Consider the following 18,562-nt stretch of genomic DNA (forward strand, 5'->3'; position numbering starts at 1 on the left):
TACTCAGTGTGTATTGAACACGCACGACCACGATCTAATGAATATTCATCGGCGAGAGTGACGTAATTTTACGAGTCTCCTTTCAAACTTGGTTCATAAGTGCCTACCGTAACGTTAGACCCCTATGTTATGCAGAATTATTTACGGGGGGGGGGGGGGGACAGGGGTCTGGGAACAATTAAAATGGGGAGTGCTGGTTTGCCAAAAGCAAAAAAAAAATCCAAAAGGGGATTTTTGTCAGAAAAAAAATGACAAGCTTGCAAAAGCAAACAAAAGTGGGTTTCATTGCAAAATTGAGTTTTACTAGTCAAAAAGGCTAGAGTTCTATAACTAGACTACCTCAAGTGATGTTTGTGTAGGCTCCACTTCACTTCACTACTGCTATATGGCAAGTTCCCCCAAGTCTGCGCAGTCCCCCTTGTCTGCGCACACGCGTATTTGCGCGATTCTAGTAAAAGAAGATACGCAACGAACACAGACTTTACACATGCAATACATAGACAGGTATTCATAAAAAAATCTGACTCAAAATGGTGGAAAAATAATGAAATTTTGGCATTTCATGTGACGGCCTCAAAATGCAGCCTTTCTCATCAAAATCCCTGAATCGTGTGCAAAGTGAATGAGTGCGCAGACATGGGGTACCATTTTTTTTTTTCAATCTGAAAATGACTGCCCAAGGTTTTTTCAAGAAAATCCTATATTTTCTTTCATTTTTCAATGAGAAATTTGGTTCACTTACTCATGATAATATAAGGAACCTTATGAACTGAAAGATTTTGTGAAATAAGAAGAAATTCATGTGAAATCTTAACTCAAATTGTTAGGTGCGCAGACTTGGGGCCCACCATCATACTATGCTACACCTACCCGAACATCAAGGTGGTGAACTCACTCCATCCAGCTCTGATACTCCAAGTGCAAGTGACAAAGGTGGGATTTAATAGGGGGAAAACATAAAACTCATGCAACCCCTGCATGCAACATCAGTCAACAAGACCTTAAATAAAAACTAATATTCTTACTTTTCACAAAGTTTCACTTCTTTTCCACGCTTCTATCAGTCTCAAAATTGGTGATTTAGAGCCAGTAACATTTTCCTCACACATTAATTCCCTGCCGATTCCAAAACATCGCAAACGCAAATTGCGCAGCTCAATTCATGAATATTCATGAGTAGCACTATACATCGAGATTGTTTCGCATTTGCATCAGATCTTGATATATAATACATAAGAAAAGTAAGAATATTAGTTTTTGTCTCACCTGCATAGCAGAGTGAGACTATAGGCGCCGCTTTTCCGACGGCGACGGCGGCGGCGGCGTCAACACCAAATCTTAACCTGAGGTTAAGTTTTTGAAATGACAGCATAACTTAGAAAATATATGGACCTAGTTCATGAAACTTATACATAAGGTTAATCAAGTATCACTGAACATCCTGCTTGAGTTTCACATCACATGACCAAGGTCAAAGGTCATTTAGGGTCAATGAACTTAGACCATGTTGGGGGAATCAACATCAAAATCTTAACCTAAGGTTAAGTTTTTGAAATGTCATCATAACTTAGAAAATATATGGACCTAGTTCATGAAACTTATACATAAGGTTAATCAAGTATCACTGAACATCCTGCTTGAGTTTCACATCACATGACCAAGGTCAAAGGTCATTTAGGGTCAATGAACTTTGGCCGAATTGGGGGTATCTGTTGAATTACCATCATAACTTTGAAAGTTTATGGATCTGATTCATGAAACTTGGACATAATAGTAATCAAGTATTACTGAACATCCTGTGCAAGTTTCAGGTCACATGATCAAGGTCAAAGGTCATTTAGGGTCAATGAACTTTGGCCAAATTGGGGTATTTGTTGAATTACAGCCATAAATTTGAAAGTGTGTTGGTCTAGTTCATAAAACTTGGACATAATAGTAATCAAGTATCACTGAACATCCTGTGCGAGTTTCAGGTCACATGATCAAGGTCAAAGGTCATGTAGGGTCAAAGAACTTTGGCCACGTTGGGGGTATTTTTTGAATTGCCATCATATCTCTATAAGTGTATTGGTCTAGTTCATAAAACGTGGAAATAAGAGTAACCAAGTATCACTGAACATCTTGTGCGAGTTATAGTAGTTTTCAAAATCAGCACTGCTGCTATATTGAATCGCGTGATGCAGGTGAGACGGCCAGAGGCATTCCACTTGTTATTGTCTTTAAAGGCTGTGTTGTTGCATGAGTTTTATATTCCCCCACCCCCATAAAATCCCACCTTTGTCACTTGGAGTATCAGAGCGAGTTCACCACCTTGATGTTCCGGTAGGTGTAGAATAGTGTAGCGGTAGTGAAGTGGAGCTGCAAGAACATCACTTGAGGTATAACTAGACTAGACTAGATCATGAGGTTAGTTATGACCTAGTATGAAGAATGAGTGTTTTTATCAATCACATTCACACGTAAGGAAATGCTACATGTATGTGTAAAAAAGTTCTGGAATTTTCTCATGCCGTGTAAAAATGTTTTAATGGCCATTCCAAATGTTTAAACACAATCAATCAATGGGCTGATTGCTCAACGAAACAATTGAAATACTGCCTGGTTTTATTTGTCCTGCGCGCGATGCAACAGTTCTGCAAGAATCTTCAGGATTGAAGGAAGCAGACTACACAGAAGAAGAAGAAGAACCCATTGAAAATTTAGTTCACATCTTTTTAAAACATGGTGCATAATGAAAAAAAGACAATATGCAAGAGGTGAATATTCATCATAACTATCTTCTGTTCAATAGTCCACCAGTCTTGAATCAAACAACCAAAGTATTTTTTTTTAACTTTCTTTATTTCCTCCTCTATTACTCAGATTAAGTGCCATTGTAGTGTCAAAGATTCTCAGCAAGGTGTTGAAGAAGAGTATTTCCATTGAATATTTTGGTTTCTTTTCACTGAAGAGTATTACCATCCAACTCCCAAAGAGCAGCATTGTAAGTATACAGTATATAGTACAATATGGGCCCCTGAAGTGTATGGAAAGCCATCAATGTCATAATTTTTTTCTTTAGGAAATTAGCACGATGTCCTTTGAAAACAAAGAGAAGCATCCTGAACTGTCAAGAAAAAAATGAATGTATTAATATCTAGAAAGTATTTTGAACAAACATGTATTTTAGATGTTTATGATGCTGGCTTTCCATAGTTGTGGTTGATTGGATCAATAGTAACTCTTTGTAAGACAGGGCCTGGGTTTATGTACATGTAAATGCTTTTTCTCATACTTCTTGGACTTGTTCGGGCAGACCTGAGTCTTCCATTCCTTTGCGCTACAGAAATTTTAAAGAATAATTAGAGAAATAATATAACTTCCAAAATTGAATGTTATTATTTCAAGGTACAATTTAATTCCTAAAGTGGAGAAAAAGAAATTTAGTTGTTAAAACTGATTAAATCTCAATCTCTTTCTATACTTTTTTTCCCAAGCAGTTGACACTAGAATTATATAATAACCTAGACTTAATCCAAGACCAATCATTTAAAATAGCTTGTGGGTTCATGTCAGAGGTCCAATTGTTTATATGTAATTTTTCAATGATTCATTTTTATCCCAACAGGAGATAGACTGTATATGGATATCATGGAGACTCTTCAATTCCCAACAGTTGTAAGTTTGCATGTGAATTTGATATGTATATTAATTTCTCCCTAATCTTGAGGCAATTCAGTTAAATTCACCATGATACACATAAGGCTAAAAAGTAAAAAACACAAGCAAACATTTTAAAAGCCAATAAAGATATTTTCATATTTTATTATCCTGTATACATGTATTTTGTGTTTTCAGTTTATTGATTAGTATTGAAAATTAGGTACAATCAGGGATAACTCTTATCCCAAATTGAAGAAGAAAAGTTGTTATTTCTAGTGCAATGCAAAAATAAATTATGAAAATAGTATGGAAAATATTACAGTACAGTGATCCTTTAAAGGGGAAGTTCGCCCTGATGAAAAGTTTGTTGTAAAATACCAGAAAAATAATTAAAAACATTGGTGAAAGTTTGAGGAAATTCATTAAAGAAAGTTAAGAAAGTGAATTTCATGATTTTGATTCGTGACGTTATATACGAGCAGCTGCCCCAAATGTTATGTAATATAAAATGCATAAATTCATTTTTTATTTAATGGTTGGTGAAGACTGAAAATTTTCTTATTTTAGGAACGGATGTGAAATAACTTGTCTGTTGATGTTTAAAGGTACAATAAAACCCATTTTTAATTTTTTGAGAAAATGACATTTCATTGATATTTTTAACTCACCATACATGGGAAGCTGCTCACATTTATGTATGACATCACAAATAAAAAAAAATGAAATTCTGAGAATTTTTTCAATATTTGATGTATTTCCCTAAACCTTCACCAATATTTTTTATTATTTTTTTCTGCTATTTTTACAACAAACCTTTCAGCATGAACTTCCCCTTTTAAATCATGAATTTGCTCTATCATTTGAATAATTTATTGCGATGATTTAATTTTTCTTTTCTTTGTGTAATTAACAGACACCCTATAGCTTTGCACATAGGGGACGTAAGAGTGAGAGCAGAATTGAGTCAGGAAGATGGTAGTCTTGATGATCTACCTCCTAGGAGACCACCGCCCCACCCTGGCCCAATTAAACCAAGATCAGGTGACCAAAACACTCAACAGTGAATGCCAACATTTGTTCTTTTCATTAGCCCCTTATAAGCTCGCCATTGCCCCTTGAAGAGCAGGCGTGTTTGTCTATTTTTCTGTTATCACCTGCCCCTGGGCCCCATTTCATGAAAGGTTGATGTAATAGCAACTCTTGCTGGAACATCAACTACTGTACCATCACAACAGTGAAAATTCTGCTTCTTTATTGGCTCTTCCAATGAAAGTTGACATTCCAGCAAGAGTTGCTATCATATAAACTTTTGAATAAACTTTTGGGGCCCATAAGCATACCTGACATATCATCCTTTTATTGCAATATTTCTCATGGTGTATTTTAAGTTAGCTTTTAATTTCCTTTATGATGATTTAAAGAATATATTGATTTTATAACTTTAATCTTTTTAAAATTCAATTCCAGGAATATCAAAATTCATCTTGAGCAGCCTACCTACATTGATTCAATATGCAGCCCAGGTATGTAAAGATGCAATGAATAAAGTTTCTTAATCAACAATGGATAACAAACAAAAAACAGTGATACATGTATTTTGGTCATGGAAACAGAATTTATATTGAGATTAAGATTCAGATATTTTTTATTGTTCATAATGGAATCAGGTACAAATGGAAATTCAATTTAGAATGTCATATGATACACACAAAGATTACACAATACATAAGTAAACATTATACAAATCAACAAACAAAGTTAAGAGAAATTAAGATAAAGGTAGGATGTGGGGGGGGGGGTAATATAATTTCAAGTATGGCTATTAAATGTACAGATTGCAACAGGAACAAAAGAATTTATGATATAATTTACATATATTCATTATTCTCATCTTATAATGATATTCATGATCATTGATAATAATTTGATTGGAGACAATGTGTAGTTTTCATTCCCATATTAGAATGACAGAAAACTAAAAAAAGACAAAACCCTGGACTCATGATTAGAATTGTCCATTCAAGCTATAATAATTGGTTGAAACAAATTTTAATAAAAAGATAATCTGCTGATCGGCATGAGATCACCTTTCTGACTTCAGTGTTTATTATGTTGATGGTTCATACATTCTTGAATAAGTTTTTTATATTGGTATTTGACTATATGACAATTTGGTGTGTATCTTCCAGCTCACCAATGTCTTGTGATTTCCTGTTTTCCTATACTACAGTTATCCTCGTTCCACATAGAAGCTGTCAATGTGATGCTATTAGGAGCAATGGGAACAGACTCTCTCCTACATGTAACAGTTAATGATGCATCACTAACAGGACAGGCAATAAATGAAAGGTCAGTCTACATAGTCATATCAAGTTAGCTAGATTTCTTTTAGCTAGATATGGGTATGCATTTATATTTTTAATTGGTGATTTTTTAATTTGTGTATTTCATTGTTAACTTGGAATGTTTTTCTTAAATGTCTATTTATGGTGAGTGATAAGATTCTGTTACTTGTATACATGTGAGTCATTGAAATGATACAATTTGATTGGTCAAATAGGGACCTGCTCACCCTTTCTTTCTCACTCTCTTTCTAGATGCATGTTTCTGGTGCTTTATACACTCTTTTCCTCTTTCTCTTATAATTCTGTCATTATTACCTGATGATAGTAGGGGGGTAATAATTTAAAGCAAATTTTGAAGGCAGACATTGGAAACAAAGTTGAAAAACATTAATTTCTAGAACTGAGTGTCGAATTAGTATAATAGAACATATGGAAATGAAAGAACGATGTCATTATCCAATTAAATATAAAACTACATACATTTATAGATGATTTTGAAATGCATCAATTCTATTGAATAATTTCTTTATTGTTATTATTTTGCAGACTTGTATCGGCAGACTTCTCATCTCAAAAGCTCTCCCTGAGAATGCTACGCAGTGCAAAGCCAGTATGTAAATCCTTTTGATGTATGAATTATCAGTGCAATTCAATAATATTCAATCTTTTTCTATGACATTCAGTCGTTGAACCATTATCCAGAATAAACTTTAAAAAGTTCATAAAATAAACTTCATAAGTCAAGAATAACTTTTAACATCCATTTCTTGGATAACATGGAAATATTGATATACAAAAGCTCTGTTTACTGTGTGAAAATAACTTTTCAAGTCATTCTGAGATCATGTAAAAAGTTTTAAACCATTTCAGCAGGATTTGCTGGAAGCCTGGACAACACAAGATACTTTATACAGCAAGAACTATGTCTGTTTTCCAGAGGGCCAGTCCCAGTTACAGTGATAAAGTCTTAACCTTTTTATTAGTTAGGTTTTAACTTACCTTCAACTGTAAGTCATATGCATTTAACCCATTAAAGACTGGCTGGTTATTCTGTTTACCATATACCCATGCCCACATGCAGGCTTACTTAAAATGAAAAGTTATATATGTAGTGTATTGTTCTGTGATTCTTTCCATAGAATGAAGGGGAGCAGTCTCATGTTGCCCAGGCTTCCGTTGCCCTCAAGGTATCAACCCAGATTGATCTGGTCGGACGAGTCCTTACAGTAAGTAGTGTATATATTATATTTTTAATTTTCATGAAGTTATGGAAAATAGGAATAATAAAGCACATACAGAAATTAGATGTTGTGTTAGTTATCAAGTTCTTATTGAATAGATTGACATTCTGAGCCCTTAAAAAATGAATGATGAAATTCATTTTATACATTGGTCATCTAACATTTATATTAACCATTATTTCAATATTTTTCATTAAAGGACAAACAAATTTTTTATTCTTTGTTTTTGTTCATATAAACAAGAATTAATCTGCAGGGGATGATTCACTAACAGCTGAAATTGATTTTAAGTGATATGAAATCAATTTTAGTCATTTAGAATGTGTGTAGCCTTCAAACATTAATTTTAGGTGATTGTTAATCATTCCCCCTTTTCATCTTTTTTCTGTTTTTTGCTTGATTTCATCTATCATTTTTATTTCTTCGTCTGCAGACATTGTTTGTTGAAGTTGGTAGTCCAAATATCACAATATATGATGGTAAGTAAGGGAGTTTCAATACTAACATACAAACTTGTGCTGTGTTTATTTGATCAAGACTAATTACCACTGTCATAAACTAGTATTTGTCCCAAGGCTTTCATATTAGAGATGTTGCATTTCGATATTTACAAGAAAATAGAAAAATAAAACATGTAAATGATGAATGCAGATAAATGCATGGATTAATAATTGGTACTTTTAATAAACTATGATTAAAGAATTATTTCATTAAGTTGCATTCAACCAATTACAAACTTGCAACTTTATGATTAATTTTGTGCCATCTCCTCTATTTGCCAAAGAAGTATAAAAATTTATATAAAAAAACAAACAATCCAAGAAGCCAATAATAATTCAGCCATGGTTTTATCATTAATTGGTAAAAGTTTATTGATTTTTTTATAAAGAAAAAGAACAGAAGTTATTACTAAGAATATAAAGAAATGTGCATATTGGACAAGAACCAGTATTTTAGTGTGGTGTGATTGTAGGCACTTATAATAGTGTGTCACTGTAGTTGGAAGTGATATCTTTTGTTTCTTACACTTTATGTTTTCACCTTCACAACATATAAGAAAGAGGATTAACTCATCTCCTTTCTAAACATTTCTCTTTTTTTTTCATTCATTTTTCTTTAATTTCTGAAGGTTTCTTGCCTACTGCTCTGACTCGAGTGTCTAAAGCTGCACCTGTCGTGATGCCAGGTATATCACATCACTTTACAATAATAATGATGATAGTGATAAAATTACAACACCATCATTATTAATTCTAGAAATTCTACTGCTACTACTACTGCTGCTGCTGCTGCTACTACTACTACTACTACTACTACTACTACTACTACTACTACTACTACTTGTATTAATGATAACAATAACACCCCTACTACTACTTCTTCTACTTTTACTTTTACTGATGCTACTAATACTACCAATGATGATGATGATGATAATGATAATGATGGTTATGATTGTGGTGGTGATGATAATGATGATGATGGTAGGGTTATGGGTAAGTAGTACAGGAAGGCAGATTTTATTATTCTCTCCAGCACCGACAATTTAAGACTGTTGTGCCACTGTGTATTTCTACTAAAAAAAAGAAGGAGATATCGCTGTTGTATAATTGGAGTGTTTTCCACCCAGAGTTGTTTGCCATATATTTACATTTCTTTGTCTACAACCATTTGATGTGAAGACATTTTGTTGTAATTCCAGCCTGTTTAAATTTATTTTATTCCAATTCATAATTACTATGTACTTCCTCAATGCACAATTGTATTTTTTTATAATTATTTTACCTAAATCATTGCCCATCATTTTCAATGTTGCAGGGACTTTATTGCCCATTCAAGATGGGTTGAAATTCAAGCTAGGAGGCCTGTGATTTCAACTAAATTTTTGTTCATTTTTTTACCTCTATTTTTTTACTTTAATATTGTTCTATTTATTTGCCTGTAGATCCTGTGTGTCCTGTTACTACTATCCCCATCATAGTGTATAACATTTTTTTTCCTCTTTCCTTTCAGTACAAGATGAATTTGTTGATGCTCCCACCACTATGATGCCAGAGAATCCACTCACTCAGAAGCTTAAAGTCATTACCAAAAAGTTTCCTGAGGTAAATAGTATATCAAGCAAATAATTACCTCTGATGACGGTTATGGGCAAACTCTTACTTTCAAGGCAAGGCGGATGTAGCTATCTTTCCAAAAAGAAGCTGAGGAAAGATATTCTATAAATCTGGCTTGCTGAGAAAGAGATTTATGGGGTCACCTAAAATCAAGAGGCGGTTAATTGCCTTAAATTCCACATCTGGAAACATTTAGATATACTCAAACAAAATAATATACTTCTTTACATGAAAGAATGTTGGTATAAACACAATGTTTCCTTTAAAAACCCACATTAATCGATGCCTGGTATATTGTTTGACAGTGGCGGACCATGACCCGGAGGAGACAAAGCATTGGAAGGGCACTTTATTGTTTGTGAACAATGCCGTGCCCCTGCAATGCTTTGTCTCCTCCAGGTCACAGTCCGCCACTATTGTTTGATGTATCATATTTCTTTATTTAAGTAGATTACATACTTGCTAATAGCAAGTATGTAATCCACTAAAATAAAGAAAATACCATACATTAGTAATATGTAATAGCAAGTATGTAATCCACTAAAATAAAGAAATACCATACATTGGAAATTTACAACGGTCAGTCAAATGCTGACAAACAGTTTAAAAACCGAATCCCTTGAAATTCCATATCATATTATCGATCTAGTGGGACTATGGGATTCCTATTCAAGACTTCTCAATTTTCATGCTTGAAGTAATTGGCCTGTAACATTTTGATATCTTTGTATGGGTTAGGCTGTTTGTTCTCCTTGTTTGCTACTCTTAGATACTATACTGCATTTATTAATTGCAGTGGACTAAGTAATTTTCAAGAAAAATAGTGAAAAATTTCCTTTATTTTTCAATGGTACTTGCCAGTTAGTCTCTCATTGTGTATGCTTTATGCATATTTTGATAGCAAAACATATTGTACTTTTTCCAAATTATCTTTAAGAAAGTTGTTAGTAACTTCACCCCTCTTCCTCCCCCCTCCCCTTGTGAGATGAGTCAAATGATATAATTATGTCTGTTATTGCTTATTTTTCTTACCAGACATGTTACATTGAATACTATTTTTCCTTTGTTATTGCTGTTTATACCTTTCAGGAAGCATGTTTGGATATCAAGGAAGCATCTTGGCAGATGGTCCTTCAGGGAGGTCAAAGGTCAGATTTTAGTTAGCTGTATTTCATCAACTCAAATTATCATTGTCACTCAATTTATCATTTTCATTTAAGATATTAATTTGACTCATATTTTTATTCTAAGTAATATGAATTGTAACAAGAATTATAATTGTAACTAAAATTTTAATTTGAACTATTGTTTATTACCCAAATCATGACTGTATTTAAACTCAAACATTCATTGTACAGGTGTAATTGGAATAATTTTAGCTCAAATAATTGAAACTCACATTGTTACTGTAACCTAAACGGTGAAACTGTAAATTTCTTTCTATTAATCAGGTCATTGCAGTTCAACACCAAGAGCGTGATTTTGACCAGTCAGCTAGCTAGTCGAGATGGTATCATATGTTCTCAAAATGGGGACCTGGTTCTTCCCCCTATCACCTGTCATCTCACTTGCTCACGTAAGTATTCTACCAGAGATAACTCACTATATCTTTCTGAAATTCTATGAAGGGTGTTAAAGTGAGTCAAATAATGCTAGCCGATACTATTCTCAATTTAATTACATGTTATTTTTTTCTTTATTTAACTAAAAGTTTTTAAATGTTTTTATCTCATGGAAAGACAGATGAATTTGATGTGATGCCTCTTTATTCATGAACTATGTTTGTGTGTATTCTAAATATTCAAGAACTGTAAAAATGTATGGAAAAAAACAAAATTGAATCAAATAATATTCACAAATAATTTTTTTTCAAGATTTGATATTTTTGAATGACAGAAGACAAAATGTTTACAGCAAAAAATTACTGTACTCACTAGGTAATTTGTTTGCTTGTTTCTGTTAGAGTAAAAATCAAAGTTTTTTCTGAAAGATTCATATTGCTTGTTACACAAAGGCACACATCTAATAGTGAAGTAAGAAAATTAGTATTTACAATACAGCAGACTATAAATACATTGTTAGAGCTACTATTTTTGCCAGGTCTTTTGTGCGATAAACTGTTTTTTGTTATTATTACTATCCGCAAATTATATATAGCCAAGATCTACTTTATTTTGAAATTCCAGATGTGGATATAATGAATGCTGATTCTGTTAAACTGTTGAGAGTAACAAGCTTAAAAACATACTTGCTGGTGAGTATTATGTAGTACAACAGATAATTTGTAATCATTATTATTTATATTTTATATGTATACTAAGGGAAATGGTGTAAGGTCTGTACCATGGTTTGTAGTCAAATCCAACAACTTCCTGGTTTTGATTGGCTGAAAGGCACTGGACTAATTGTCCCCTGGTTGCCAGATGTAAGCACAGTAATTTTATCGTGCTATGTTTGTCCATCTTCAACAATTTTTACCACATCAAATTGGCTTTAATTGCTGATGATGAAATTCACATTTAATTTTTGCAAATTTGCTATGTATTCATTATTCATCATATAAATATATCCTATTCTAGCATGGTCTTGAATTTGTAACCAACCAATTGGCTATGAAAACCGGGTGGTCTATGTACAAAGTCTATGTAAATTAGATAATTTAGTAGTCTATTGGTTCAAACAAAATGTCACTTTTCCAGGTCAATGAAAGATGTGTACAGATAGGTGTTGAGTTACAGCGTGGACATTCCTTGTATGATGAAGAAGAGATCCTGTTCTGGGCCGGCTGGATCATGGAAACTATTGCACTTCGCAAACCAAGGTCCACGTCCACAGGGTCAACTGGTTCAACATCGTCATCGAGATCATCATCACCCCCGTCATCGAGGTCATCGTCACCGCCCCCGCCGAGGAAAGTATCACCTACTCCGTTGCTTCCTTCCCCGCAGCAACTGAATAACACATTATCAAGGTAGTAATGTATTCAAGCTTATGAGACTAGAAATGAATGTTCAGTTTACTATTTTTAGTCAGGCAGTCAGGAAAGATTCTGTAAAGTAAAATAAGCAGTGGAAACATTTCCTGTCATTTTTTGATCAACAATGAATGCATAAATGAATGACATAAATTATTGTTGTATTGTATTTGTTATTTAAAGACATCTAATAGAATTATTACCATGATGATCTCACAAACCTATTGGTCTTTCAGTCAATGTCACATATGATTCACCTAAACTTTTAACAAAATTTGAATAGTACCATTGTTTTAATAAACCTTGCATATTGCCATGGATTCAACAATTTGAAAAGTGGACTTCACGGGTATTTTATTAGTGCATAGTGAAGTTCCAGTCACATTTTATTGTTAACATATTCTGTTGTATGAGGGATAATGCTAAGAGTCTGGTCATTGCTTCAAATGACATCATAATCTTTCTTTCATGTAGTTTCATTTATTTGTTATTAATTTTGAATAAATTGAACTTTTATAAATGTTTTTGATCAGTAGGTAAATCCCTGAACTTCGAGTAACAAAGTCTTGAGTTCAAATGCTGCTGCACTACCTATATACCTATGTCCTTGTCAGACATTTGTCTTCATTTACCACTCTCCACCAGGTGAAAATGAGTACCTGATTTGCATGAGTGCTACCTACTTTGGCAATTTAGCTTTGACCGCGGTAATAATGTCTTGTCTGGTTACAATTAGCATCACAGAAAGATGGATATTTTGGTTATCAATTTTTTTTACCCATTTTGTCTAGATCTGATTGGGAATCGTGGCAACATTTCTGCTTACCTGTTGACCTTGACCTGAACCTATCTGACCTATCATGTCAGGTCAACTGTCAGGAAGTACCTCAGTGTGCTGTCAGATTAGCCACACTTCATGGGAGCTGGAGTGTTACATCTGATGCTGGGAAATCAGTCCAGAAACCATTTGCTTACATCAGGTATACTCACAATAAAATATTGTTTTGTAAAGTATTTCAATTTGCCTATGTGCGTTTTACATGATTCATCAGCGTCCCACCTCATTCTCTAGGTTGTCAATTTATCTTGTTTTCTCAAATTCCTTTCATCTCCACATATTTTCTTCAGAGGGAGTATGCACAGTGAACAACTCTACTTGCTCGTCGGTGAATCAGTACGCACCCCCTCTGGAGCAATGCTTCCAACCAGACATGTCTGGGGAACTGTGTGTGCAATAGAAGCTCTTGATGCTAAGGTATTCTTCTTATCCTCTTGACCATATTGCACAAATCTGATCTTTATTCATTTGGTATTCTTTTGTAATATAACTCGCATTGAAACCTTTGATTTGATCTCTTATTCTCTAGACCATATTGCACAAATCTGATCTTTATAGGTAATCTGTAATATAACTTGCGTGGAAACTCCTCCCTAGTGTTGCCAAAGAGCAGTTTTTCCAGAATAGCTACAATTTGTTACATGTTACAATGAGTAAAAATATCCATTCATTGTGTCATTCTTCTGTTTGCTGAATTGCTGATTTGTGTCATTGGAGACATATTTTACAGGTAGTTGCTCCAAAACAGATTAATTTCAGAATATCACTAGATTCTTGAAACGGTACAGTTTCTAGCATTCCATAGTTGACTGAACATATAGTTGTAATTATGTGTTGATATTTAAGCAAAGATATAGGTGAGCGAATGGATCATGCTTGAATAGATTGAAAGAATACTGAGGATCTTAGGTGTGTTTTACAAAGATTTAAGTCTGACTATGTATCTAACAGAAAATTTCCAGTTGCATGTGATAAATAGCACATCATTGCATTAGTCAGATCACGCTCATGGGATGCAATCTACTGCATGTTAATCAATGAGATTACATATAGTGGGCCCTTTGGTACCTGAAATTTAGTCAAACTTCAGTGTGAATCTTTGAGGAATATCCCCAGGTAGTGTTATCATATTTTTTGCAAGGGAATGAAGATGCAGGGCCCAGTGCATGTGGCATGTTTATGTGTTATTATCTTTCAAGACTTTAATTTATCAATCTTGCAGATGGACCTCTCTCCGCTCCTGGTTGACGTGGAGTGCTCCTTGCATTCTCTCCAGCTTGAGAGCTCTCCTTCCCTTCACCTTATCATCCAGCATGTCTTGAAGACAATGGTAGACCTGAAGGGGGCATCACCGCACACTTCTTCCCATCGTAGAAAGGTCAAGGTTGATCCCATTATGGGTAGGGCACGTAGGAAGTATAGATTTGCCCTGAGGATGGATGACTTCAATGCCTTTCTCACCAGCTCTATCAAAGGTTAGTTTTAATTCATCCAACATAAACCCATGATTGTTTAAAATGTATTACTTTTTAAATTTCAGTGTCAAAATTTGATATCTTACCCATTCAAACACAACTTTGAGATGGACAACATATTAATTGATAAAAATGATTTCTTTCAATTTTATTTTACACATTCACTTTTGCATTTTTGACATGACTATATATGCATTTTCTTCATCTTTGGAGCCTGAGGGGGTTGTTATTAAACTCATCAGTAATCGAACAATGAATTAATCAGTCAATGTACATGTATGATAGTAAGAGAATTCAATGCTCACAAAGTTAATTATTTTCTGTTATATTTTTTTAATGTCAATTGTATTATTTACCATGAACAGAGAGTTTACTGTTACATGTTGATATGATTGAGATGAGCTCTGGTACTACAGAATCAATGTCAGCTGTAGATGGTCTCAAGTTCCTTATTATCAAGAAGGAGACAAAGGTGAGTTACATTATTACCTTTTTGTCACCAGTAATTGAAAATGATATACCTTTATTACAAAATGAGACAAATTTTCAGAAACTATGGGACTTATTGACTTGCAGTTTATATTTGAGTGCATGCTCAGTGAATGGATTTGTTTCTGGTGAATGATGTTTTTTCCTGTAAAGCAGTGTGTTAAACATTAGAATTGTTGATTTAAATATTTCCATATTTCTTTTTAAACCTTACTTTGGTCCATATGAAAGACTTGCAGTTCCTATAGTATCTTAAGTCATCTGAGGTGTAGCTGAAATTTAGAGAATTGGGGATTGTACATCATGTTGACTTAAACAGAGTGTGAAACATCTTAAAAGTCATTTTGTATATCTTTCAATTGCTTTCCAGTAAAGCAGTACTCTGTATAAAAAGAATAAATCTATAGATAAATAACAGTTTATATTGTTTAACTGTTATCAAATAATTTTGTTCTATCAGGTCTTAAATTGTCCAAAGTATGGCAAGTTACCTGAGGGTTTGTTACAACTCAAAGAAGTCTCAACACAATATACAGCAGCTGAACGGGTAAGAAAGGTCAACATCTTCAGTTTTAAGATGTAATTGCAGGGGACATGCATAGATGGTTACGATTTACTGCAAATCAATCTTGATAGAAAATTGGCAATAGGTTATTGAACTGCTTCTTGTAAAAGCAAATTTATTATTATAATTATTATTAATCATTGTACTGTAGTTAAGATTGATTGATTGCAACATCCCCAATTATTTTTATCATGGAATTTATCATGGATGAAACAAATGTTTGTTTGTCTTGCTTGCGTATTATTGAAATGTTTATGGTGTGAATTCCACATCCATATGAGACTGAAAATCCTATCAGACTTTCCATAGTCAGGTTGTTCATATAGAGCTTGATATGTTTTACAAATGAAAACTAAAGCATTCTCCTTGTCCCTTGATTTATCGTTCTGTACATCAGTGTGAAGGTATAGTGCATATTAGAATAGAGTAATTCAGTAACCAAAAACATACTAAAAATATTCAGGAGTGACATTGGGACTTGTCTATGAAAGAAATTAACTGCAAATTTATTCTGAGTGGGGCAAGGGTGGAAAAAGTATAACATGAATCTGTTTCATGTAGAATTGTGGGCTTTAATGATTCAATATAAATCAATCCCTTTTAAATTTTTTCAATCCATACAGAATTTGACAGTTCAGCTTCCTGAAGGGATCAAAGCATCATGGGATACCTCAAGTCACATGACTATTTTCCATCACGTCAAAGAGCTGCTCGCATTTGCAAATGAACTGAAAGGTAATAGAATGCACTGCTCAAGGTGAACAAAGTTTGCATTTTTATTTTTGGCAGTTATCTATGACTCCCTTTAAATTAAAATGATGGGGTAATTGTAAGTTTAAAATGGAGGTAGACTAATTTTTTCCCTAGATATATTCCTTTCTGTGAAATGCTTTTGTTATAAATGTTAAAAACACTGAAATTTTATAAGTGGTATGTTGATGGGACTAAAGTGAGAGGAAGACCTAGAAGCACAGGGAATGGAAAGAATTGATGTCTTTGGGGTGATATAATAGTGCGCCACTGGAAAGGCAGCTAGAAAGGTGACACGACACTTATAAGTGGTTAAGATAGTTGTTTTACCTGATTGCTAAGAGCATAAATGCTCGTTAGTAATCAATCAGAGTACCGACAATTAAAGATCCTCTCTGAAAGACCTGTTAATGAAAATAAATGTTCTACCAAAGGGCTCTAGCGCACTTACTGGGGATCAAACCTTGGTCACCGGATTGCAAGACCACCACTTTACCAAATGTGAAAGCACACCACCTGATTGCTACATATTATTTAGATCAAGTCATTTCTCTTTTCAACTGTAGGGACCTTGAAAGGTGTTGGAGATGATGGGGCATCCACTACAGAATCCTCGCCATTGACACCATCTTCACCAGGAATTAATGCTGTGGTCAAAGTCAGGCTCGTCGAGTTCTACTACAAGCTTTCTTCCAAGCACAAGTAGGTCTATGATTGCATTTTGTGTGGTAAATTTTCACTTGGTCTCCAGCCACTTTGCTCCTTTCCATTTTGTCTCTTCCCACATGGTCTAATCCTAGTTTGCCTACAACCTGTTCATCTACTAACCATTTTTGGTAATTGCCATTTAGCCAATTTGCTTATGGTAAAATGGTGGGGATTTTTTTTTACCTGATTGCTAAGAAAGCATGAATGCTTGAAAGCAAGCAACCAGAGGACCCACGACTTAAGGTCCTCTCCGAGGGACCTGGTAATGAGGATTAATGCTTTACCAAAAAGCACTAGCGCACCAAGTGGGAATCGAACCTGGGTCACTGGAATTTGAAACCCCCGCTCTGCTGAATGAGCTATCGCGCCTTATTTGTGGTATGCAGTTTTATGTGAAACTAATTTTTCACTGGTTGTTTACCTATCTAAAATTAGTCTTATGTTCTGAACATATTTTCTTATTACCAGTTATGGAACCACTTTAACTTCTTTTCTTTGCCAGAAACTTTGTTCAAGCCAAAGAACTGTATTTAGTGAAAGAAGGTTCCAAGGTTCTGAAAGTCACATCCACAGAGGTCATTCTGGGCTTTGATGACCATCATTTATTTGTTGTCCAGGTAAATCTTCAAGACTGTATTCTAATCTCTGCCTCAAGTTTAACTATGGGTAGTCCAATGCCACACTGATTGCTAAAAGTAAATATTTTGTTTTGATTTCTTATGTTTTTACAACAAAATCTGTCAGAAAGATAAAGATGATTGTTTTCTTGATAATTGAAACATTAGGCCAGAATTCAGCCATTAAACCATGTGTAAGTGATAAAGTGCACACATTTTCCAAAGTGTAACCTGGAGGATGACTATACAGTAATGCCAGTTCCTTGAGTATGATCCAACCAATGTAGTGATGCATCATATACCTCATGCATCCAGTAATTTATGTTCATCTGTCAGTCAAGCTTGACTCTTTGTGAATATCCCCTGTAGGGATTCCTGAGTTAATTTCCCTGATTATCTTTAACAGGCTGCATGTATAGAGAAGCTTGTAGAACATCCTCAGCTTCTTGAAGACAGACTCAGTTTCAGCCATCTGCAATCACCTACCAATAGGGCATGGTAAGAAAAGGATTTTATTCTCACCTATGTTGTATAAATTTTACCTTATATTTTGTTTAATTTTACTCCAAATGTTTGATAATTTGACTGTCATGATTGTTTTTGCTTGTTGATCAGCTATGATTATTTGTTACGTATAGAGGTATCTGGGAGCCTTGGAAAGTCTTTGGATTATGAACAATGATGACTAATGTGTCCATCCCTCTGCAGTCTTTGTTTTATGAATAATCTTCATTTGCCTGTTTTGATCCAGGTTTTGTCCGTGGGTACTTTGACAATTCTATTCCTTCATTGTTTGAGAGT

General features: G+C 34.2%; 1 protein-coding gene across 2 annotated transcripts in view; it reads left to right on the forward strand.

Moving 5' to 3' along the window:
- The first annotated feature begins 2,864 nt into the window (after positions 1-2,864).
- The window catches only part of LOC129254830 (bridge-like lipid transfer protein family member 2), a 55,521-nt gene continuing 39,823 nt past the window's right edge, over positions 2,865-18,562 (forward strand). The window contains exons 1-23 of one of the 2 annotated variants that reach the window (XM_064109431.1): positions 2,865-2,983; positions 3,608-3,657; positions 4,556-4,683; positions 5,110-5,165; positions 5,873-5,991; positions 6,534-6,597; positions 7,127-7,213; positions 7,662-7,707; positions 8,358-8,414; positions 9,242-9,333; positions 10,435-10,493; positions 10,797-10,921; positions 11,532-11,599; positions 12,045-12,316; positions 13,111-13,299; positions 13,448-13,574; positions 14,380-14,632; positions 14,998-15,104; positions 15,582-15,668; positions 16,310-16,421; positions 17,003-17,138; positions 17,647-17,761; positions 18,168-18,259. In XM_064109431.1, the coding sequence (XP_063965501.1) occupies positions 5,906-5,991; positions 6,534-6,597; positions 7,127-7,213; positions 7,662-7,707; positions 8,358-8,414; positions 9,242-9,333; positions 10,435-10,493; positions 10,797-10,921; positions 11,532-11,599; positions 12,045-12,316; positions 13,111-13,299; positions 13,448-13,574; positions 14,380-14,632; positions 14,998-15,104; positions 15,582-15,668; positions 16,310-16,421; positions 17,003-17,138; positions 17,647-17,761; positions 18,168-18,259 (2,174 nt within the window). In that variant the 5' untranslated portion in view covers positions 2,865-2,983; positions 3,608-3,657; positions 4,556-4,683; positions 5,110-5,165; positions 5,873-5,905. The remainder of the gene's footprint in view (positions 2,984-3,607; positions 3,658-4,555; positions 4,684-5,109; positions 5,166-5,872; positions 5,992-6,533; positions 6,598-7,126; positions 7,214-7,661; positions 7,708-8,357; positions 8,415-9,241; positions 9,334-10,434; positions 10,494-10,796; positions 10,922-11,531; positions 11,600-12,044; positions 12,317-13,110; positions 13,300-13,447; positions 13,575-14,379; positions 14,633-14,997; positions 15,105-15,581; positions 15,669-16,309; positions 16,422-17,002; positions 17,139-17,646; positions 17,762-18,167; positions 18,260-18,562) is intronic. The other variant, XM_064109437.1, reaches the window with a different exon arrangement.

This window comes from Lytechinus pictus, chromosome 2 (genome assembly GCF_037042905.1).
Source record: "Lytechinus pictus isolate F3 Inbred chromosome 2, Lp3.0, whole genome shotgun sequence".
NCBI classification, from domain to species: domain Eukaryota; kingdom Metazoa; phylum Echinodermata; class Echinoidea; order Temnopleuroida; family Toxopneustidae; genus Lytechinus; species Lytechinus pictus.